The 24,468-nt window shown below is 37.8% G+C and overlaps 1 protein-coding gene across 2 annotated transcripts in view; it reads right to left on the bottom strand.

Moving 5' to 3' along the window:
* The window catches only part of znf740b (zinc finger protein 740b), a 34,451-nt gene that overhangs the window by 2,039 nt on the left and 7,944 nt on the right, over nt 1-24,468 (bottom strand). The window contains exons 3-8 of one of the 2 annotated variants that reach the window (XM_028798564.2): nt 19,632-19,782; nt 15,220-15,396; nt 14,226-14,342; nt 13,864-13,947; nt 13,348-13,471; nt 9,977-10,095 (exon numbers count right to left, since the gene is read on the bottom strand). In XM_028798564.2, the coding sequence (XP_028654397.1) occupies nt 9,977-10,095; nt 13,348-13,471; nt 13,864-13,947; nt 14,226-14,342; nt 15,220-15,396; nt 19,632-19,676 (666 nt within the window). In that variant the 5' untranslated portion in view covers nt 19,677-19,782. The remainder of the gene's footprint in view (nt 1-9,976; nt 10,096-13,347; nt 13,472-13,863; nt 13,948-14,225; nt 14,343-15,219; nt 15,397-19,631; nt 19,783-24,468) is intronic. The other variant, XM_028798565.2, reaches the window with a different exon arrangement.

The following is a 24,468-nucleotide window of genomic DNA, read 5'->3' as shown; positions in this document are numbered from 1 at the left end:
TAAATTAAAGAATGATAATAATGCAGGTGAAAAACAGACAATAACTTTGTATAATGTTAAATGTTAACGTTTACCCCCCCCCCCCCCCGGGTGGAATTGAAGAGTCGCATAGTTTGGAGGAGGAACGATCTCCTCAATCTGTCAGTGGAGCAGGACAGTGACAGCAGGCTGTCGCTGAAGCTGCTCTTCTGTCTGGAGATGACACTGTTTAGTGGATGCAGTGGATTCTCCATGATTGATAGGAGCCTGCTGAGCACCCTTCGCTCTGCCACAGATGTTAAACTGTCCAGCTCCATGCCAACAATAGAGCCTGCCTTCCTCACCAGTTTGTCCAGGCGTGAGGCGTCTTTCCTCTTAATGCTGCCTCCCCAGCACACCACCGCATAGAAGAGGGTGCTCGCCACAACTGTCTGATAGAACATCTGCAGCATCTTATTGCACATGTTGAAGGATGCCAGCCTTCTAAAGAGGTATAGTCGGCTCTGTCCTTTCTTGCACAGCACATCAGTATTGGCAGTCCAGTCTAATTTATCATCCAGCTGCACTCCCAGATATTTATAGGTCTGCACCATCTGCACACAGTCACCTTTGATGATCACGGGGTCTATGAGGGGTCTGGGCCTCCTAAAATCCACCACCAGCTCCTTGGTTTTGCTGGAGTTCAGCAAATGTAATGTAATGTAATGGTGTTCATGATTTGGGCCCTACAAAATTTACATCTGTAAATAGGAGGGTGGCCTGTCTAGATTTAGCATTATTATATACCCTGTTAACTGGGACAGAATTTGTGGTATAGATGTGATTAAACAACTAGAGAGAATTGAAAATAACATAATAAAATGAACAGTGTTTTGACAGAGCACAGATGCAAAAACTAAAATGGTTAGTTTACTTTAGTAGGGCAAATTTTGAGCAGATAAGTCTAAAATGGATACACTGGGAAAAGGTTTTAAGAACAGAAACAGTTAATGAACATTGGAACCTGTTTAAAAATGTTTTAAATAAAACACAGGGCAAGTTCATCCTGAAAAATGGAATCAGTAAGAAATTACTTCAGTAAACTCCACATTGATTAAATATGGAGATAAAAAGCTGCAAAGAAAAAAACAGTTGTATTAGTTGTATAAAACTAATGGATTCAGCACTAACTGTAAAGTGTATGAGAGCAACCATCAATAGAGATACTAGGGAAACTAAAAGACAGAGAAATATTTCAGAAAAATCAAAAGATGACCCAATGACATTCTTTCATTATTTTGTAGTAAAAACAAATAGTCAATGGGGAGGTGAAGTGCATCAGAGATAGTAAATTTGGAATTGAAAAATACAATGAAAAAGCAAAGGCTCTAATCCTGCATTTTTGGAGGTTTTCACATGTGAAAACTTTATAACCTCCCACTAATAACAGAGACAACTAATCAGGTACATAGTGATTGGAAATTGTATAAGAAGTGCTGCTTTGATTAAATAGGCTGAAATAAAAAATAAAAAAAAAACACCAGGACCACATGATATCCATCCTTGAGAGCTTAAAGAGGTTAGTGATTGCATATATACTTTACACCCCTGGCACATATTTTTAGAAAGTCACTGTGTACTGGGGAAATTCCTAAGAACTGGGAACTTCCAAATATCCTATTATCTAAAAATGGTGATTTGGCAGATCCATGTAACTATAAGCCAGTTAAGCTTAACATGCATCAAAGGATAAATTAATCAATGGAGTTATTAAGGCAAAGATTGAGCATCAAATGTCAAGAACAGGAGTTTTAGTAAACAGTTACTCAAATGGGGTTTAGATAGGGGAGGTCATATTTTTCTGATAGGATGGAATTCTTTGACGAAACAACAAAAACAAACAATAAGAAAGAGGCATATGGTATTATTTATCTTGATTTTTAGAAAGCATTTGACAAGGTACCTCATAAGAAAATGAAAGAAATTGAAAAAAATGTGAATTCAAAGCATAGTGTGTTGGCAGGCAGTGTGGTGTAGTGAGGTTCAAATCCTTGTACTAATGCTGTGTAATCCTGAGCAAGTCACTTGACCTGCCTGTGTTCCAATTGGAAAACCAAAAGAAAAGTAACCAATTGTATCATAAACGTTATAAGTCGCCTTGGATAAAGGCATCAGCTAAATAAGTAAATGTAATGTAAATGATGTGTGTACAATTGGCTAAAACAAAGGAAGAAAAGGGTTATGGTGAAAGGAACTTAATCAGAATTAGACAGTTGTGGAAATTAATCAATTACATTTATTTTGTTTACCATAATTGAGTAGATTAAATAGGGAATTGTACTTTTTAAAATATTTTTAAATGCAGATACCTTTACTCTTTAAAAGTATATTTATTTAGTAACGATTCTACTTTTTTTAGAGTGGATCAGTACTAAGTACAATTGATAACTTATGTTAAAAATGACAAGTTTACAATGAACAATTAAATCTAACTGCACTCAAATATTTCTGGGGTTGTAGGTCCTTATGATATTGATGTGCAAAGTGTTTTGGTACTTGATGTAATGGTTGTGCAGTTTTTTCTGGGTGTGTCAGTGGAGGCATCTCATTATAATGACCCAGTAAACTGGTTAACAACTGTTAAAGACCACGGCTTAAATGTCATGTGCCACAACTTTACATATTCTGCTCACATAGATTACCTGTGCAATGGATGATGTGGCACAAAGCACCTGGTATAGCGGCAGCCATCTTTGTCAAGTATAGACTGGACATCCCTGGCCAATCTCAGCAGAGCCGTTATTCTCAAGGAAATAAAACAAAGCTGCTTCATTTTGTAATGTAAGCTGTTTCTGAAAACTCTGGAGTTATATACGTGAACTCTTTCCCAAACTTACGAAAACTCATGGAAGAAGATTTTTTTTAAACTAGTAGGGTGTTTAGAATTATACAGTATAAATGATAAAAAATCATAGCATTTTTATCTGCCACTATCAATTAGTTGTTTCAAAAAATTCTGATCAACCTCCTTTATTTTTTTCTAAAACACAAAACTTTACCATTATGCACTTTTCTATATTTTAAAGAATGGGTAAATAAACAAAAGAAAAATATTATCTATATATATAATTCACTAAGTCCATGACAAGTAAGACGCACGCAAGACAGACGCCCACCAACAATTCACTAAGCAGCCGACCATGGCACGCAAGACAGAGACCAAGGGATACGCACGACAGAGCCCTGCCCGCCAACTCTAACACTCCTCCCGAGTCCACCCTCACTCTCGAGGCACACAGCACCTCACCAAAGACCGCCTCAGTCGCTTTTGTCTCTGCTACAGTCCACATGCATCTCTGAGCCACGTTGACTTTTCATTGTTCTTTTCGGTTTCCTGCTGCTTTTCTATATATAATCCACCAAGTCGCCCGACCATGGGATACGCACACACGCACGCAAGAAAGAGCCCTGCCCGCCAACTCTAACCCTCCTCCCGTGTCATGGGGTACGCACGACAGAGCCCTGCCCACCAACTCTAGCACTTACTGTCGCCAGTTGCATTAACAAGCAACCTTTGTGGCGTCACATGCATGTACTTACAATGATGACAAATATGACAGCTCTTCCCCACGAACAAGATTTCGCAAGACGGGAAAAACGGAACACCTGCAACATTACCTTCACACTGTTTTATTTCTGATCCCGTTCAACAACTATGTGGCGACATCGACTTCTCAACTGTGACTCCGGAACAACTCAGTATGCAAGCTATATTAAGCGTCACCAACGATGACTCGCTACACCTTAATGAACAACTACTGAAACTTATCCCTAACGATGAAGTAACTTTCACCATCGTAGACTCCATCATCACAGACGATCCCGCACATCAACTTTCATTCCCCGAGGAATTTCTTAGCAGTCTTACTCTCACTGGCATGCCTCCGCATAAACTCAAACTTAAAATTGGTTCAGTCGTCATGCTTCTCAGAAACTTCATGCCAGCAAGAAGTCTCTGTAAAGGCACTAGACTGACTGTTACAAGCATTCACCGCAATGTACTAGAGTGTAAAACAATTGCAGCTGCTACCTCACAAACTGTCCATATTCCCCGGATTTCCCTGACCCCATCAGATTCAAATTTGCCTTTTACTTTTACACGCAGACAATTTCTTGTTAGATTGGCCTTTGCAATGACAATTAATAAGGCGCAGGGCCAAATATTCAAAAAGATACGCCTATATCTGCCAAAATCAGTTTTCAGTCACGGACAATTGTATGTTGCTCTCTCCAGAGTTCCATCTTTTCATTCACTCCCAGTCGTATCCTCAAACCCACCCCATCTGGACAACTGCGTCTTTCAGGAAGTGTTCACCCATCAATAAATAATTATGCGGCGTATGCTACACCGCGGGTTGGCTAGTAGTTTTATATTTAGTTAAATTCAATGGCTCCTAAGCCAATATACTCGTCTCTAATTGACATAATGTACTCTGGTGATAATGACAATAGTATTTTAATTGTTTACTGCATTAATTTTACTGATATAAAATGTATACATGTCTGTGCTGCTGACCTTTATTTGACGGTTGAATGACTGGTGGCTCTTTTTCCAGTAAGTTACCTGGCAAATTATGGTACTTTTTAGTTTTTTTACTATAGTAATGTGAACTGCACATTTTATCTGAAATGTAACCTAACATTGTTAGGATACAGAACCCTTATTGACTCTGTTAAGATCAGTTCTAATATTTTGATAAAGGAAAAGGGCTCCAACAAGGTCTATTCATTGGCAACCATGACCTACAGTATAAATCTGCCACTGTAGCCAAGTATTCTTGCGATCAAATTAGTGCCCAGCTCTCTGAAAGGATAAACTATGATAACAGGAGGAACCATTTTAAAAAAGATGCTCCTCTTCAGTGCATAATGCATAAGTAAGGTGCACTTAACACATACAGCACCTGTGTTTTCTTGCAAATTACTTTATTTTGATGCCACACACAACCTGCGGTCAACACACAGTAAGTAGGTATTTCAAATAATAAGTGTCAAAATATAAAAAATCTATATGCACTAAGTACAGTAATTCAGATCGCAATAATCAGAGACCTTTTTCTGTTTGAGAAGCTTTCTGTTCCAAATGCATGGTGTGTTTGTTTTTCTTATGTCAGTGTTTTCATGTATTAGAAGAAATGCAGTACAACCACACAAATCTAAGTGTTTAAAATGTGCTTCTATATTCTGGTGCTGTGCTGATTCTACTTGATTAATATCAACAAGATTAAAAAGCATTTTGATGTTTGAATGTAAATACCACTTTCATTTCTTGTGTCCCCTAATGCAAATTTTTGATCTGCAAAACTGTGAGATTTTCTTTTCTCTCCATTAAAGTCTTTGCTGTGTCAGATGAGGTTTATAAATAATAACTACAGACTATTGTTAACTGATTTTAAGGATGATTCTACTTACTTACTTAACATGTATTTACTAGGAGTATACATAATTACAGTTCAAATTGAATTGCCATATACAGTACATCATTTCTCTTTGAATGTGTGTGTATGTCATTAATATGTCTTTTGATAAATAAAATATATTCCATTACTATGTATATTCTGCTTAGCATATATAATAGAAGATATTTACTAATTCAGCTTTGTTTTTTTATTTCTTCAACCGTTAACTAAATTGTACTTTTATGTGAGTACTGTTTTTTACTTTTACTTGAGTAGTTTACATTGTCTGATATTTTAACTTTTACTTATGTAAATTTTTACCTAGGTAAACAATACTTCTGTCTGAGTAAAATTTTTTAGTACTTTTTCTATTTCTGGAATTAGGTGATGTTAAAAGTGGTGTCCTTGGGGCAGCTGCTATTTTTAACATACAATATATACGTAAATGATCTACATTTGAAGTCAGAAGTTTACATACACTTTAGCGAGTGAATTCTTTAAAACTCGCTTTATAAAACCTCCACAGATTTTATACTAACAAACTACAAATTTGGCATATCATTTAAAACATCTACTTTTTGCAGGGCAAAAGTAATTCTTTCCAACAATGTTCACAGATTATTTCACTTTTTTATCACAATCCCAGTGGGTCACAAGTTTACATACACTTTGTTCATATTTGGTAGCATTGACTTTAAATGGATTAACTTGAGCCAAACGTTTTGGTTACCCTCCTACAAGCTTCTTACAATAAGTTGCTGGAATTCTGGACCATTTCTCCACACAGCTGGAGTAGCTGGGACAGGTTCGTAGGCCTCCTTGCTTGTGCATGCTTTTCAAGTTCTGCCCACAACTTTTCAATTGGATTGAGGTCAGGGCTTTGAGATGTCCACTCTGATACCTTGACCTTGTTGTCTTTACGCCATTTTCCCACAACTTTGGAAGTCTGCTTGTGGTTCTTGTCCATTTGGAAGACACATTTGTGACTGAGCTTCAACTTCCATGCTGAGTTCTTGAGATGTTACTGCAGTATGTTCCTGCAGCTAAGCACCATCACTACATGATGCCCCTACCCCCCATGCTTAATGGGATGGTGTTCTTTGGCTTGCAAGCCTCACCCTTTTTCCCCAAAACAGAGATGGTCATTATGGCCAAATAGTTTGATCTTGGATTCATCAGACCAGAGGGCATTTCTCCAGAAAGTAATGTATTTGTTCCTATGTACCACTGCAAACTTGAGTCTGGCGTTTTCATGGTGGCTTTAGAGCAGTGGCTTCTTACTTGCTGAGCAGCCTTTCAGGTTATGTTGATATACGACTTGTTTTACTGTGTATATAGATACTTGTCTACCTGTTTCCTCAGGCATCTTCACAGGGTCATTTGCTGTTGTTGTGGGATTGATTTGCACTTTTTGTGCCAGAGTATGTTCTTCTACAGGAGGCAGAAAACGTCACCTTCTTGAGAAGTATGCGGGCTGTGTGATCCTGTGGTGCTTATACTTGCATATTATTGTTTGTACAGATGAATGTTGAACCTTCAGAAGTTTGGAAATTGTTCCCAAGTATGAGGGAGATTTGTGGAGGTCCACATTTTTTTTTAATTTTATTGATTTTATTGTCATCATTCCATACAAATAGATCAATTTTTACAAAAAATAGGATTGAAAACAAATCAACCCTACAAATCGACATCTTCAGTGCTTTAAGAGCTTATTCTAAAATATTATTGATTAGATCCTGCCAGGTTCTGAAAAACTTCTGCACAGATCCTCTAAATGAGAATTAGATTTTTTCCAATTTCAAATAGTATACAACATCAATTATCCACTGACTTAAAAGAGGAGAGTTAGGACTCTTCCAGTTTAGCAAAATAAGTCTGCGTGCCAATAGTGTAGTGAAGGCAATCACAGTTTGTTTGTCCTTCTCCACTTTAAGCCCATCTGGAAGAACACCGAACACAGCAGTTAATGGGTTAGGAGTGATTGTGACACCAAGGCTGTCTGAAAGGCACTTAAAAATTTTGGTCCAGAACAATGTTAATTTGGTGCAGGCCCAAAACATGTGACCCAGTGAGGCTGGAACTTGACTGCAGTGTTTGCATGTTGGATCTTGCCCTGGAAACATTTTGGACAGTTTTAAGCGAGACAGATGTGCTCGATATATAATTTTGAATTGAATAATTGTATGCTTTGCGCATATGGAGCTTGAGTGAATTCTCTGCATTGCTACCTTCCACTCGTTTTCTGATATGTTGAGTGAGAGATCCTTTTCCTATTGTCCTATTGGATCTTTGAAAGGGAGGGACTGTAAAATAATTTTATATATTGCAGATATGCTGTCTGAGTCCTCGAAACTGAGCAATATTTTTTCAAGGATAGAGGAAGGTGCGAGATGAGGAAAATCGGGCAGGTTCTGGTTAACAAAGTTTCAAATTTGAAGATAGTGAAAGAAATGTGTTGCTGGAAAGTTACATTTGGAATGTAATTGTTCATAGGATGCAAAGATGTTGTCTATATAAAGATCTCTAAGCAATTTAATCCCAAATATTTTCCAGATATTAAAAACTGCATATGTTTGTGAGGGTTGAAAAAGGTGGATCTCATGCAGAGGTGCCACAGATAAAAGATTCTCCATCTTAAAATGCTTTCTACATTGGTTCCATATTCTGAGTGAGTGAAGCACAATTGGGTTATTAGTATATTGGCGATAACTTGCATTTATTGGGGCACAAAGCAGGGAATATAAAGAAGTTTTTTTTTTTTTTCTGAGATTGATTTTCTTTGATTTTCTCTTTATGTTAAGCAAAGAGGCAGTGAGTTTGACAACTGGCCTTAACATACATCCCCATGTTGACTCCAAACTGGCTAATTGCCTGTCAGAAGCTAATTACCTAAAGGCTTGACATCATTTTCTGGAATTTTCCAAACTGTTTAAAGGCACAGTTAATAAAGTGTATGTAAACTTGTGTCCCACTAGAATTGTGATATAGTCAGTAAAAAGTGATACAGATGATACAAAACTAGGTAGAATTGGACAGTATACTGTACATGCTTAGCCAGATTTACAGCAGATGAAATTTAATGTAAACAAATGTAAAGTATTACTACATCCAGGAAATACAAATGTTAAATCTGAATACACAATGAGAAGTCTGAAACCTTAATGTACTCCTTATAAGAAGGTTAATATAATGTTAGTTTATATAGCACAATGTGTATGTAAAGTACAAGTCAACACACTGGTGAGGCTTCATCTGCAGTAATGTGTGCTGTTTTGGTCTTTGGGCTACAAAAAAGACACAGAAGTGCTAGAAAAAGTCCAAAGAAGAGTGACTAATGAGACATTTAAGTTATGAGAAAATATTAAGGGAGCTGGACCTTTTCAGTTTAAGCAAATAGAGATTAAGACATGATTGAAGTTTTTAAAATTAAAAAAGAATTAGTACATTGGATCCCAGTGTCACTTTAAAATTTGCTCAACAACAACACAGGGACACACTTGTTAAGGGTAAATTTCACACAAAAGTGAGCAGGATTATTCTTCACCCAGAGAACCATAGACACATGGGATAAATTACCAAGTAATGTGATAGAAAGCAGGACTTTAGGAACCTTCAAAACATGGCATGATGTTATTTTTGAGAAATTAGGTAGACAGTATTGGAAAGCTTTGTTAGGTTGAATGGTCTGTTCTAAACAAATTTTGTTCTAATACTGCAATAATATCCCAGATATTTTGTGACAAAAATTCTGATTTTCTTTTTTGAGGTTATGCATTAGCATTAATCCATTTTGCTACGTGGACAATGCATAATAAAATGAATTGCTTGCAAAATTGCCTAGATGTTACACTGAATACTTTATTCTTATGAGAATGGAAATTGTCTGCAAATGATTTAAAGTTTTGTGTAACTAATGTTAGTATGTTTACATTGATTCCTTTACAAAATATTCTATTTATTTGGCTTCAGCTTGTTTTTCACAGTGTGCAAAGTATGAAAGAGCTTGTTATGAAACAGGCAACTTGAAAGCATGGTCATATTACTAACAAAGTCTAGCATATCCATATTCAAGTTTTATGCATATTCGAATGTCCCTTACAGTTTGAGTATTGAAAATGTAATAGAAAATTTCAAACTCTCCTAACAGAGAAGTGCTGTGCGACACTGTATGAATTTCAAAGTCAAGATCTCATCTTTCTTTGTAATTTCTAGGAACACATTTAATATTTTATGGTTTGGACAATTTTTCAAGACAAGTATATTTACTCTTTTGATGGTAATCTGGTGTAACAATTAAAAAAATCATCTATTTTCTTATGTTTATTCTTTACAAATCAATTCTCTGTTATGTACAATCAACTTTTCCCCTTAGTTATTTGTTCCAATGTGAATCCCCCCAGTTCTGACATAGACAATGAGGTGAAGAGTCCACTCAAGACTACATCAACAGTACTAAATTTTCATGACTGCAAAATGACAACTCATTGTTAACTTGGGAGTACATTTCCTAAAAAGATACAACTGATAATTCCTTTTTGCACAGTGCTTTAGTTTCTTACCTGCTGGCATCGATCACACTGGTAAGGCTTCTCTCCACTGTGGACCCGTTTGTGGCGTTCCAGATGATAGCGCTGGATAAAACGCATCTCACAGACATCGCAAGCAAATGGTTTTTCACCTGCAGTGGCAAAAAGATAAAACAACAGAAATTGTTCCAACAGTCCACAACCAGAAGACATTTACATTTATTTTACATTTTAATTATTTGTCTGACACCTAGTGCTTGGTGGTATACCAGTTCATACCGAAAACCATTTTTTATTTTTGTTATGATATGGATTTTTCTTATACCGTAACAGTGGTTTAAATTGCCTAAATGACGTTCGGAACGTGTCGCAGCGGGAAACTGTTCAAGTGGGGACCTTTTTCACTGCTACACCGCTAAACACAGAGGTGTTGCACGGGGGGCTCTTTTTCACTGCTACACCGCTAAATAGGTGTGGTAGTGTAGGTATTGCGTGGTGAAAATGGACAGAGAACATTCCGAAACTGAAGCTGTAGCTGACGATAAAGTTGAACATGATGACACAGAAGAACTTTTGCCAAAAAAAAGGAGTCACGTCCGTTGCCTGGAGATGCTTTGGTTTTAAAAGGTCAAATGTATAAATACTGTTTCTATACTACTGGATAATACTGCAAGCCAAGTTTGTACTTGTTTTATTTGTTTTCAATACAGTGTAATGTACCTGGGTACTGTGTAATAGTGTGACGACATGTTGACTTTATACTTGACATTTCCACTTTAATCTCGACTCTTATGACAAGAATAAAGTCGACATGTTGACTTTATTCTCGTAATTTGTCGTTAAAGTAGAACATCGTAAACTAAACTTCATCGTAAAATGAATATTTAATTTACTAGATTTTCTCAAACCCCGTCATAAGTTATATAGCACATTAAATGCTTTGTGTTATGTGTTCCCCGAGCTTCTTAAACTGACTTCGTCTGCACTAAGAGGAGGCACCGGCAGCGATCGCCGCACAGAATACATTCACTTCATGATATTCCTGCTCTCTGAACATTTAGAATGCTAAGATAAATACTTGATATCATGGTGAAATGCATTAAAGCATGTATTAATCATGTTGGGGCACGGCGGCGTGGAGATTGAACTGCTGCCTCCAGCAAGGGTGTCTCAGATGTACCCTGCCTTGAATTTGCATGTTTTTCTGGTGGGTTTACTCGGCGTGCTTCAGTTTCTTTTCAAAGTCATGTAGGATGTGGGGGTTTGTTATGCTATATTGACCCTGCTAGTGTATGTTTTGCTCGTATTCATCCTGCGATGTGCTGGCGACTCGTTCAGGGATGGGCACAACTCTGAATGGATGGCATAATTAAACATGTATAACGAAGATATTTTTAAAGTTCTGAACACTCCGTGGGCTAAGTTTATAACTAGTTTTAATTTCACAAAGACATTTATCGTGTGGTGATTGGTTATGTGGAGAAAGAAAAAGGAAGGATAGGAATTGGGGTTTTGGTACGTCAGATAGAGACAGCACGCGTGCAATAAAGAAAGCCTGCTCAGAAGAACATCCATTGAATTCTGTGTTCGTGTCTCCGACCACCAGATCACAAACCCAACATTTACACAATATTTAAGTTAAACCTGTGCGATACCCATTCATACATCCAGTTTTTTGGAGCCTCGTCACACCTGCCATAAAGTTCTCTACACTGAACGTACACCTGGGGATCCCTTACTGCGAGGGAGCAGCACTACCGCCACACTACCGTGCATGTTTAATACCTGCTTTAATGCATTTCATCATGAAAATGATATCAAGTATTTATCTTAGCATTCTAAATTTTCAGAGAGCAGGAATATCATACAGTGAATGTATTCTGTGCAGTGTTTGCTGTCTCCTCTTAGTGCGGAGGAAGTCAGTTTAAGAAGTGTAGTGATTAACAACTGGGTCGGGGAACACGTAACACAAAGCATTTAATGTGCTACATTAATTTATGATGGGGTTTGAGAAAATCTAGTAAATTAAACAATGATTTTAGGATGAAGTTTAGTTTACAACACTCTACTTTAATTATAAACTATGAGAATAAAGTGGAAATGTTGACTTTAATCTCGACATAAATGGCGAGAATAAAGTGGAAATGTCGACTTTACTCTCAACATATAGTTTTTTTTTTTTTCTTCCCTGTGGTCCTAATATGATTCCGTAGGGCTATACCACAAATAGCATTATAAATGCAAGTTGCAGTTTTATTATTTATGCATATAGATTAGTTTGAAGCAAGGTCCATATTAATGCAGTTTGCCTAAATGATGGTTCAGTTGGTAAAGATGTCATCACCTAGATTGCACTTGTTTTATTTTATTTTAATTTGGTGAATACTGTGTAATGCACCTGGGCTTGAAGCCTTGTAGTAATAGTTTATTTTATTGTTATTATTTATTAGTTTAAATATTATGCAGTTTAATGATGGTAAAGTTGTTTAAAAAGTCACTTTAACATGTCAGTGGACAGAGATTGTTAACATTAGCAGAAAGTGTAGTTGTTTTACAAAAAATATTTACTATTTATTCCTTTTCTAAGACATGTTCAGTGCAATACAACTTTTGACAAGCACTTCTGGATATTTTACTAAGTCTAAATACCTCTTGGGATGGTTGAAAATATGTTGTCAAAATTATAGTTTAAGTTTTTGCAAAATTTGTTCAATAAAAAGGTTCTATATTTTGACTGCATCTGTCATGCAATGTGATTTCCTTCTCTTCATTAGTGCCACCCCCTTGAAAACTATCACTTTATGGGGCCATGCAAACCTGTATTAATACTTGTGTGCTCATTAAAATGTTTTTTTTTTTTTGTACAATGCTCATGACAGTGGAATAGGTTATTCTTAGCCAGTAATTGGAGTGGAAAATGTGGCTAACATCCACTCATGCATGGGACAAAAATACTGTGAAACCGGGATAATTTAGAAAAATACCGTGATATAGAATTTTGGTCATACCGCCCACCCCTACTGACATCTTTATCCAAGGTGACTCACAACATTTATGATACAATTGGTTACATTTGTTTTGGTTTTCCAATTGGAGCACAGACAGGTTAAGTGACTAGCTCAGGGTGGCACAGGGTCAGTAGCAGGATTTGAACCCCCAACCTCAGGGTTTGAAGTCCAAAGCCTTAACTACTACAACATATTGCCTCCATAAAGACGAAATTTATGGAAATTTATGAAAGAAGAAAAAGCTTGCAAACATTAAGTCAAAAAGAGAAGTTAGTTGAGGGCTGTGTTTACTTTGTACAATATATAAACCAAGAAAGCAATTCAAAACGATCCCACACCACTTTGAAATGGCTACACATCATCATTTGATTTACAGGAAAGTTTTTTTATACTCACCTGTGTGAGTAAGGATGTGCCTCTTGAGGTGATAGCTGCTCCGGAATGCCCCATAGCAATGATCACAGATGAAGTTCTTCTGCACTTTCAGTGGGCAGTCATTGTTTTCATCAACCATAGCCACCTGAAAAAAAAATGTAAAGTACAAGAATTTTTTTATCAGTGATTTTAATATGCATTCTCTTATGTTTTCTTATTAAAATGTGAACACTACACTAAAATATGAGTGCCATTGCTGCATTTATTACTACTTTATACACTTTTTAAAATTTTGTTTTAGAATTCCTTTAACCTTTGAAACTGTAGAGCACTGTATAGTGACACACCACTCAGCACACCTGCCTCTCAGCTTTAAAGCACAAAGTTAACATTACTGTCTATGTAGAGTTTGCCTAGGTTTTCTCTGTGGACTCTGGTTTTCCCTACATCACAAAAAATAAATGTGTTAGGCTAATTGGCGGCTCTAAATTGACGTCATATGAATAAGTATGAGCATTGGTGTGCGCATGAATGTACCCCATGATGGACTGGTGTTTCGTCCAAGGTCGGCTCCCGCCTTGTGCCTGATGCGGCAGGTACAGGCTCTGGATTCCTGCGACCCTGTAATGGAAAAATGATTGTTAAGAAAAAGGATATATTTATATTTAGTACATCTCAAAATGGAACCCTAACCTCATTTACAAGCAATAGTTCAAAAGGTCAAATGGAATGCTTTTGCTTTCCTCACCACCATTCCTCCCTTAAAAATATCAATGTGTTAAAGGAACCTTTCTGAAGTCAAGTGAATTTCATAAAGTTAGAATTTCATAATTTACAAGAACAATATGAACAACCAATGAAAAAAAATATGGAAAATGTACAAGAAACTATTTTCTTACTTTTATAGGTGTCCCAGATTTTCTGTTTTTCTTTTTAGTTTGTTGGTCTTCATGATCTCGGGGTAGCTTCTCATCTAACAAGCGTGATGTGTGAAACTCGCCCTCCTTCCGGATAACCTACAAATTAAACTGCTTGTTAACACAAAATACATCTCCATAAACCCCAAACAACATTAACTGTGGAGTTCATTGCCCATTCTTTGAAACTGTTATCAAAATGGAATTTATTCATTTATTTTTTATTTTTATAAGTTTTCAATAGCGAAGGCAGGGATGGAGGATGAAATGAGATACGCAAAGAATTTTAAGCAGATTATAAAGTATGTAATAGAATATACAGTATTACACATTTTAAAACTGTTTCTTTTTCTCTGGTTTTACAAACTAGCAGGAGTTTAATCATTAAATATTTATAAAATTTGTCTGTATATTTTCCAAAACATTTTGTCTTGAATTAACTAGAAGCGTTGTGATCTCCATTTTGAATTTAGCCATACATGTTTGGTTATTCTAAACCAAGGACAACACAGCCTTCCATAATATGCAGTCTAGGAGTAACTCTAAGAGAACAGGAAGCTTGACAATGATACATACCTGTGCATTGTCATATAGTGGTTCAAAATATGTGTAACCACAAAATATGTGTTCAACAGCAGGGAATACTCATGCACTGAAAACAGTCTAGGGAATAGTAGTGCTGCTGCTTCGTAATAAAGAGACCAGGGTTCACTTCCCAGGAGCTCCGTGCATGGAGTTTGCATGTTCTCCCTGTGTTCACGTTGGTGTCCTCCTGGTGCTCCCACAGTCCAAAGAACATTATAAAAGATAGTAACATTTGAGTCATGGACTGCTGCTAGTGGGTTGTAACCCAGTAACTGAGAAACACAGTTCTAAGCAGATTATGAAAATTACTGCTGGGGCTAACTGTATATGTTGAATGTAATACAAAAACTTAAGCAACCAAATACACACTCAACTTATTTTTCATACTCACCAGTGGAGGGCATGTCAGCCCAGTTGATAGGAGCATTTGGTTTTGATTTCGCTCATTTGAATCTTTTTGGCCCCCTGTGGACTCACTTCCTTGGGATGTTCTCTTTTGGCTGGCAATGGAGCTGGCCTGCATCAGGGCCATGCTGGATAGGACTGCCTCACATCCCAGCAAACCAGCCTGCAACATATGAGAACTCAGTTGGTGCAAATTAAAGCTTAACTTACTAATTTATAACTTCCTTTGCAAAATGCAGCATGCAATTGGCAAACAACTTAAAGACTCATTTGACTGTAATTCCATCCCTGACTGTGGGTTGGCGCTGTTGCTGTTCTGTTGATTGACAGTGAGATGAGTCATGACATCACTTCGAGTTTTGTGGAAGAATAATTCTCGGGTTACATAGCATTCATTTTAAAGAAATAGCATAAAGGCTTAATAAATGTCAGAGACCTGTTCAGGCACACCAGGAAATGAGATAATGGTCAAGTGAACAACAAAATGTACACTGAAATATAAGAATTTGTTTAGGAAAAATACTAAATAGATGGTCAAGTAAATAATGTTCCAGAAGAAAGGCTGATGTAATATACAAAATGCATTGAAGGATGGCTAAGCAATGACTAAAAAAAATCAGCAGATGTCCTATAAACAACGAGAATGGACAGTTGTTATATACAGTAATCCCTCGCTACATCGCGCTTCGCCTTTCGCGGCTTCACTCCATCGCGGATTTTATATGTAAGCATATTTAAATATATATCGCAGATTTTTTGCTGGTTCGCGGATTTCTGCGGACAATGGGTCTTTTAATTTCTGGTACATGCTTCCTCAGTTGGTTTGCCCAGTTGATTTCATACAAGGGACGCTATTGGCAGATGGCTGAGAAGCTACCCAGCTTACTTTTCTCTCTCTCTTGCGCTGACTTTCTCTGATCCTGACGTAGGGGGATCGAGCAGGGGGGCTGTTCGCACACCTAGACGATACGGGTGCTCGTCTAAAAATGCTGAAAGATTATCTTCACATTGCTATCTTTTGTGCAGCTGCTTCCTGAAACAACATGCTGCACGGTGCTTCGCATACTTAAAAGCTCGAAGGGCACGTATTTGATTTTTGATTGAAAAACAAACTCTGTCTCTCTCTATCTCTCTTTGTCTGCTCCTGACGGAGGGGGGTGTGAGCTGCCGCCTTCAACAGCTTTGTGCCGCGGTGCTTCGCATACTTAAAAGCCAAACAGCCCTATTGATTTGTTTGCTTTTCTCTATCTCTGTGACAATATATGCTCCTGACGCGCACTCCTTTGAAGAGGAAGATATGTTTGCATTCTTTTAATTGTGAGACGGAACTGTCATCTCTGTCTTGTCATGGAGCACAGTTTAAACTTTTGAAAAAGAGACAAATGTTTGTTTGCAGTGTTTGAATAACGTTCCTGTCTCTCTACAACCTCCTGTGTTTCTGAGCAAATCTGTGACCCAAGTATGACAATATAAAAATAACCATATAAACATATGGTTTCTACTTCGCGGATTTTATTTCGCGGGTGGCTCTGGAACGCAACCCCCGCGATGGAGGAGGGATTACTGTACATGGAAATTTCAAGGGTGGTAGCTCATCTCAAAAGGTATAAGAAAAACCATAATATAATATACTTTTATTTTAAATGTAAACCAATGAACCAACCAGAGTAAAATGTATGCATTGATTGACACTGTATGTAAATTCAACAGTTTATAAAATGAACCTCTATTCTTTGTTTCTCTGACCAGGCTGTAAAAGACTGCTTTTTAAGAATGGTCCCTCCATGGCATTTTGCTGAAGAGTAATTAAAAGATACAATGAACAGCTTTTCTTCTACCTGATTACTAAATTGTCCTGTTCAAGGACGTTTCTTTCTTTAATAAGATGTTAAATTTCGACCACACCTCTTCCTTTCCACTGATTTCTTAACCGGCTCCACTGCCATATACAGGCAGTCTATTACTAGATTTGCATCTGAAAAGACATCACTACTAAACAAACATTAATTGTTTTGTTATTTTGCTTTTCCCCCCAGTTACACAGATATGATTAAAGTACACATTGCAGACTTTCATTTAAGGGGATCTGCATTCATTTCGGTTACACTGTGTAGAAACTAAAACATTTTTTATACATATTCAACCCAATTCAGAGTGCCAACCACAAGTGAATTTTGCTTAAAACTGGGTGGGAACAATTTGACAGCTCTCTGAGTGTCATATTTCTAAACCAATCCAATGCCTCATGAAGGTGGCACTTAAAGTAGGGAGTGGTGATTTTGAACTGCAAAGATCAGAGATGCTCTCATTAACCTGGTCCTACAGAGAGCAAGCTTCTATTTACAATGAACTGTCTACAGTCAACGTCTCCTAAAAAACCTATTAGATGTGTGTTGCACTTGCAGACAGCACACCGCACATTTTAAAAATAGACATAACCTGTTTAAAAAATAAACATAACCTGATGCAAGAGAAAAACCTTTCGGCAGCATCAGATTACACATTGGATTTCAAAGGCATCAATAGACGAATGGTAAAAGTCAATAATAATGTTGTCGCAGGTGCTATGTGCACTCTCTGTTGTTCCGTGTTACGATGATCATGTAGTAGTCGATATAAGCTTGAAAAAACTGGAAGCTATATTCATGAAAATATGCATTTAAAGTAAACAGTGTGCCACATTTTGTCGAAAGGACTGTCAATAAGTGAGCTGGTAACGAAGAGCCACAGGAGATGCAGATTTCAGTACTTAAAACACCTAAATGAACAAATCTGCCTAACAACACCAGTAGATTCACAGATGAGGCTGCACAACATCCAGCTTCTAACTGCACATTTAATCAAATAACTAAAGAAATTTAACATTATCTAAATTGGTAATGCAAACATGCCATGAAAAAACAGCCTCAGCATTTTAACATGTTGTATATCCATAATTCACAATGCTTACCTAAACTCTATTTGCTGTTGTTATGCCATATACAGCAGTGATGCAATAGTTAAAATGGCAGAAAGATATTGCAGTAGCAGACAGATGCACTTTTATGGAGCCCATTAGATATGATGGTCTACATGTGTGTGCGCGTATGTGTGCATGTCTGTCTTCACTGTTGCAGCACTGTGCAAATTAACTGTTAAGCTACACCTTGTGCTACTGAGCTCATGAACAGATAACAGCAATTTTAGCTTCTATTTTCCCTCCGCTTCAACTCTTTTGTTCTCTCCATGAAAACCTAGTGGTGGTTTAAAATGCATGGACTGGAGAAATTGGGGGTGAGTGTTTTAGTAAGACACCCTGTGGGTGTCGCCTTTGCAGCGCAGGATTTTGCTGCTATTCACTCCACACTTTGTGAATCAAATGTCTGGACCCACGAGACTAGTATATGAGAAAAGAAAAAAAGAGCTTGAAACTGTCTGTCTGTTAAACTAGGATATCCTGACTTTATCTGTATCTGCTCATTTTACAGTAGAAAAGGAGATCATACATATATCTTTGTGTTTTGTTCTCCAATAACAGTTTACACATGAGAGTTTTATTTCTTATACATGGAACTTTTAATGTGTTTGACTAGTTTGGGACTTTACATAATACTTAATTCAAAGCTGATTGCTGAAAATTAAAATATATTCAAATCTACAGTTTTATGTAAAGAAACTTAACTGATTAAAGGAAGCTTTTCTGTTAGAGTTGTTCTGTCTGCTATGCTACTTTGAACAAACATGTGGGGACTATATAGCAGGTTGGATAATGGATGGATGGCTGGAAGGACTCTTCTATGTGTAGGTGTAACTAAAGATTGTTCATGTTGGAGTTAATTTATAACAATGGCTTATCACTCTTTTCTATTTACTATGTATTTTCAGGAAACAAGTTTCTCTTCAATCGGAGAACAATTTATACTGTAAATGGAAAAAGCTACCAAATAATGTAAAAGAAAGTAGTACTTGGGAGGTATTCAAGTTTCAACTTGATAACATTTCACAAAAGGCATATAACAGCAATTGACAAACTGTGCTGGCCTGAATATCTTGCTTTTGTTAAAATTGTTCTTATGTCCACACAGCATGCATTTACTGCCCTTCTGCTCAATACCAAAATCCTTTAACTTTCTGTCATACTCCTGTCATTACAAGTGGCAATTCTTCTCCTTTCTCTCTCTACCAAATTGCCTTATCCCAGATGCCACAAATAAAGTTCATCCCATCTGTGGTGCAGCTTAATTTCTCAATATATTGTTTACTGTATAGAGATGGCATATATTCTTTTTTTATGGAAGGATGCTCTTCCTGCTTCAAGCCTCCTTTGATTGACTTTTATGAAATGCAGAATAAGACCATATCCAATAACTTACACTGTAATAGTATAACATATACAATTAATATTAAATTGAACCTTACCCATTTCATGTGATCCCTCACTGCGCTGCCTGGTAAATGCGCCATCCAAGCCCACTGCTGTTAAGGTCTTCTGAATTCCAGATTGGCCCCTCTCTCAGGCTGGTCTGTGAAGGTTAGACTCTCAACCGCCCCGATCATCTGGCAGATAACCCTGTAAGAAAATGCAAGATGAAAGAAAGAAAGCAGAAATTAAACACCTTTGTGAGAGAAACAAATGGGAAAGACGAGCTATAACCTCTTTTCTTCATTTTTAACATCTTTCAGTGCTACAGGGAGGATTTGCTGAACAAGATTAACTTTGTGGTTGTGTGCATGTATGTTTCTTGTGATGGTTTAGCACTCTGATCAGCTGGTTACTGCCTTACATTCAGTGTTGCTAGAATAGGTTCTGTCTTCCAACAACAACAAACTGGATTAAGTGGTTTCATGTAAATAGAAAGAAGGAAGGATATTTAAATTAGAGATTGAGACTTTTAATGCCAGTTCTGATCGCTAGTATTTTTAATGGGAAATCAGCCATTCTGAATCCAATTTCAAAATTTAAGCCATGAATGATTTTGTAAGTTCAATAAAATTTTTATACAATATACTGTAACTTAAAGCCCAGGGTCTTGTAGATGCGTAAAATCCATATTACTAACCGAGAATGCTAAACCGGATGGATGCAGGGACATCCGGCCATGGGCCGTAGCCGCAAAAAGACGTACTGCGCAGGCGCCCCAAGAAATGAGGCGGCCGCGACCACAGAAAAAAGGAGTCAGCACAGAAAAAAGGGGTCAAACGCAGGCGACGCACACAGCGACGCACGAAACCCATTGCACACGAAACTAGCACACAAAAAAAAAGAATCCGCTCGCGCCCACCTGCAAGCGCCCACCCCCCCCTACAAGCACCGGACGGGACACACACAAAGAGGACGATTCAACAAGCCCCTGGCACACAAACACACCCAAAGCCCCATTTCTAAAGGAACCGTCCATATTAAACATACGTCATCTCAACACCTTCACACTATGCAGCATAGGTGGATCTCCTTACAATAAACCACTATTAACCGTTCAACTGCAGAAAAGGCTCCATATTAACAGTGAGTGCGATCCTCCTTATTACTTATCCATATTTCGCACGCTGAGGAACAAACAAGTCATGAATACACGCTCACGGGTACAAAACGATTCGGCTCGGATAACGGGACCAAACACACGAACCCGCATGAAACAACAAAATACACGGCGGCGCATACAACGCGCTTCTGAAACTCCGGGAGAAAAAATGTCTCGGCTCCAAAAACGCAAAGCTCAACTAACCCCGTTACAGAGACGTGCCCAAATGGACAGACACAATGAACGTAGACGCATACAGCGCGCGTCTCAAAGTGCTGCATCGAAACAGGCACGAGTTCAAACCGAAAGACCTCGTGTCTCAGACATACAAAAACGGGAGTGAAGAGACAGCATAAATGAACGCAGACGTCTACAACGTGCATATGAACTGCCAGAAAACAAGCAAGCAAGGCTCCAAAAACAGAAAGCTCAACTGACCGACATACAAAAACGGACAAGGCTCGATACAAACAATGCACGACGTAGACTGAAACGGACTTTTCACACAGCACAGGCGAATCGAATACACCTCCAAAATAGCGCGTCCCAAATACTGGACATGCAACAACGCGCCTCTCAAACGCCACAAGCAAAACCTGCCCGTCGCGGACATCAACGCCAGACACCTGCTAAACGATTGCGCCACTTGGCTGACGACGCGTTCAATAATGAGTGCACTATTGAAGAAAATTCATTGGGATTAATGAATGTCATTTGCAATCATTGTCATTCACTTAACTTCCCTGAAGAAACAACTGCAATACAAATAATGAATTTACACGTTGTTGTCAAAAGGGTCAGATTAGACTGCCTCCTTTACATTCATATCCTGAATATCTACAGAAGCTTCTAACTAACGATGTGCCTGAAAGTAAAAACTTTATGAACTGCATTAGATCCTACAATAGTTCATTTGCTTTTGCATCTACCGGAGTACATATCAGGCCACCAAAAGGCAATGGCCCATACTGCTTTCGCATATGTGGACAAATATGACATCCGTCTTGCGAAACTGTTAATTATTGATGAATGTACAATGGCATCCAGTCACTTACTCAACACCATTGATAAACTTCTACAAACGTTGATGAATAATAATATTCCCTTTGGAGGAAAAGTACTTTTATTAGGAGGTGATTTTAGACAATGCTTGGCTATTGTTCCACATGCCATGCGCTCAGCTATTGTTCAGTCCACCTTAAAATACGCAGACAATTGGCATTGCTTTCAAACAATACAGTTAGTACAAAACATGCGATGTCCAGATCCAGAATATAACAATTGGCTATTACAACTGGGAAATGGTACACTCACCAATACAGATGGACTTCACCCAGATATTATTACAATTTCCCAATCCTTTATCTGCGACGACTTAGTTACAGAGATATTTGGAACAGCAATCTCATTGGACCAAATACCCCTTTTAACACAACGCACTATATTATGTCCAAAAAATATTAATGTTGATCACATTAATAACCAGGTCATTTCATTACTTCCTGGAGAGGCACGGCTCTTTCTAAGCTCTGACAAAGTTGACTCTGATGACGACAATGAACATCTGAATTTCACCTTACAATATTTGAACACTATTTACCCGGCCGGATTACCACAACACAATCTTAGCCTTAAAAACGGAACAATAATCATGCTATTAAGAAACCTTAACACTAAACAGGGTTTATGCAATGGCACACGTTTAGTCGTCAACACCATGACACACAATCTTATTCAAGCAACAGTTCTTACAGGATCACATGCTAACAATACTGTTCTCATTCCTAGAATTGACCTTACGAGTTCTGACCTAGAATTACCTTTTACATTGAAACGCTGACAGTTCCCCATTAAACCTGCATTTACCATGACCATCAACAAATCACAAGGACAAACCATGGACAAGGTTAGCATCTACCTCTCTGAGCCCGTTTTTGGACATGGACAACTTTATGTTGCCTTCCAACGTGTTCGACGTTCATCTGACGTTAAAGTTAAAGTTATAAATGCTCCATGCCAAGGAAGACTCATTCAAGGACAGGACACCATCTTTACTACTAATGTTGTGTACAAAGAAATATTCCAATAAACCATTACTCTGTGCCAAACACTGTATTTTTTGCTTTCTATATGCATCATCCACACCTCCACACTATTCTATATCTCATTCATACATCTCACTCTTTGTCATGCCCCAACGCCAGGGGTTGGCAAGCGAAGCGAGCAGGGGGCGGAGCCCCCTAGTAATTTATATAAAAGACAAAAATACTTGCATCACACAAAAAACACCTCACAATATATATACAGAAATACACAAAATATTATGACACAGCTCTGTAGTTTTATAAGGAAAGTGTCTTATTCCAACTCAGTTGTGTCTGGAAAAAAAAGTACCTTAAATTTCCACAAGTACAAACATACATGCATCCTGAATACTTTCACTATGGGTTTTCACATAGTAGTCACAGGCTGGTTTGCACATCCTTAACGTTACCTTTATTTTTTAAATTGCTTACTTTTCCTGTAGGCTAAGATGACTGACCACTTCAAACTGGCCTAGTGACAGTAAATGTATGTCTGTATGTGAATGTGCTCTGCAACAGCAAAGAACCAGAAAAAAGAAACTCACCCATACAGAGAAGCTATTGACAGTATGTATACAGACAGTACTGTATGTCACAATTTTCACCAATTCTGCCAAAATCTAATGTTGAATAGAAACTTCCAAATGTCACGGATTTGTACCTTTTGATTAGTCTTCTCTTTTTAGTATGTTACAAAAAGTGTGTTGTGTCAGGTTTGCATCATTTTTATGTTCTGTTCTTTTCATGTTTTATTTATTTATTTTTCTACTAGGGGGCTCCGCCCCCTGCTCGCTTCGCTCGCCAACCCCTGGCGTTGGGGCATGACAAAGAGTGAGATGTATGAATGAGATATAGAATAGTGTGGAGGTGTGGATGATGCATATAGAAAGCAAAAATACAGTGTTTGGCACAGAGTAATGGTTTATTGGAATATTTCTTTGTACACAACATTAGTAGTAAAGATGGTGTCCTGTCCTTGAATGAGTCTTCCTTGGCATGGAGTATTTATAACTTTAACTTTAACGTCAGATGAACGTCGAACACGTGAGAAGGCAACATAAAGTTGTCCATGTCCAAAAACGGGCACAGAGAGGTAGATGCTAACCTTGTCCATGGTTTGTCCTTGTGATTTGTTGATGGTCATGGCAAATGCAGGTTTAATGGGGAACTGTCGGCGTTTCAATGTAAAAGGTAATTCTAGGTCAGAACTCGTAAGGTCAATTCTAGGAATGAGAACAGTATTGTTAGCATGTGATCCTGTAAGAACTGTTGCTTGAATAAGATTGTGTGTCATGGTGTTGATGACTAAACGTGCGCCATTGCATAAACCCTGTTTAGTGTTAAGGTTTCTTAATAGCATGATTATTGTTCCGTTTTTAAGGCTAAGATTGTGTTGTGGTAATCCGGCCGGGTAAATAGTGTTCAAATATTGTAAGGTGAAATTCAGATGTTCATTGTCGTCATCAGAGTCAACTTTGTCAGAGCTTAGAAAGAGCCGTGCCTCTCCAGGAAGTAATGAAATGACCTGGTTATTAATGTGATCAACATTAATATTTTTTGGACATAATATAGTGCGTTGTGTTAAAAGGGGTATTTGGTCCAATGAGATTGCTGTTCCAAATATCTCTGTAACTAAGTCGTCGCAGATAA

The sequence above is a fragment of the Erpetoichthys calabaricus genome, chromosome 3 (assembly GCF_900747795.2).
Source record: "Erpetoichthys calabaricus chromosome 3, fErpCal1.3, whole genome shotgun sequence".
NCBI classification, from domain to species: domain Eukaryota; kingdom Metazoa; phylum Chordata; class Cladistia; order Polypteriformes; family Polypteridae; genus Erpetoichthys; species Erpetoichthys calabaricus.
This window is presented reverse-complemented; position numbering and strand designations above follow the sequence as displayed.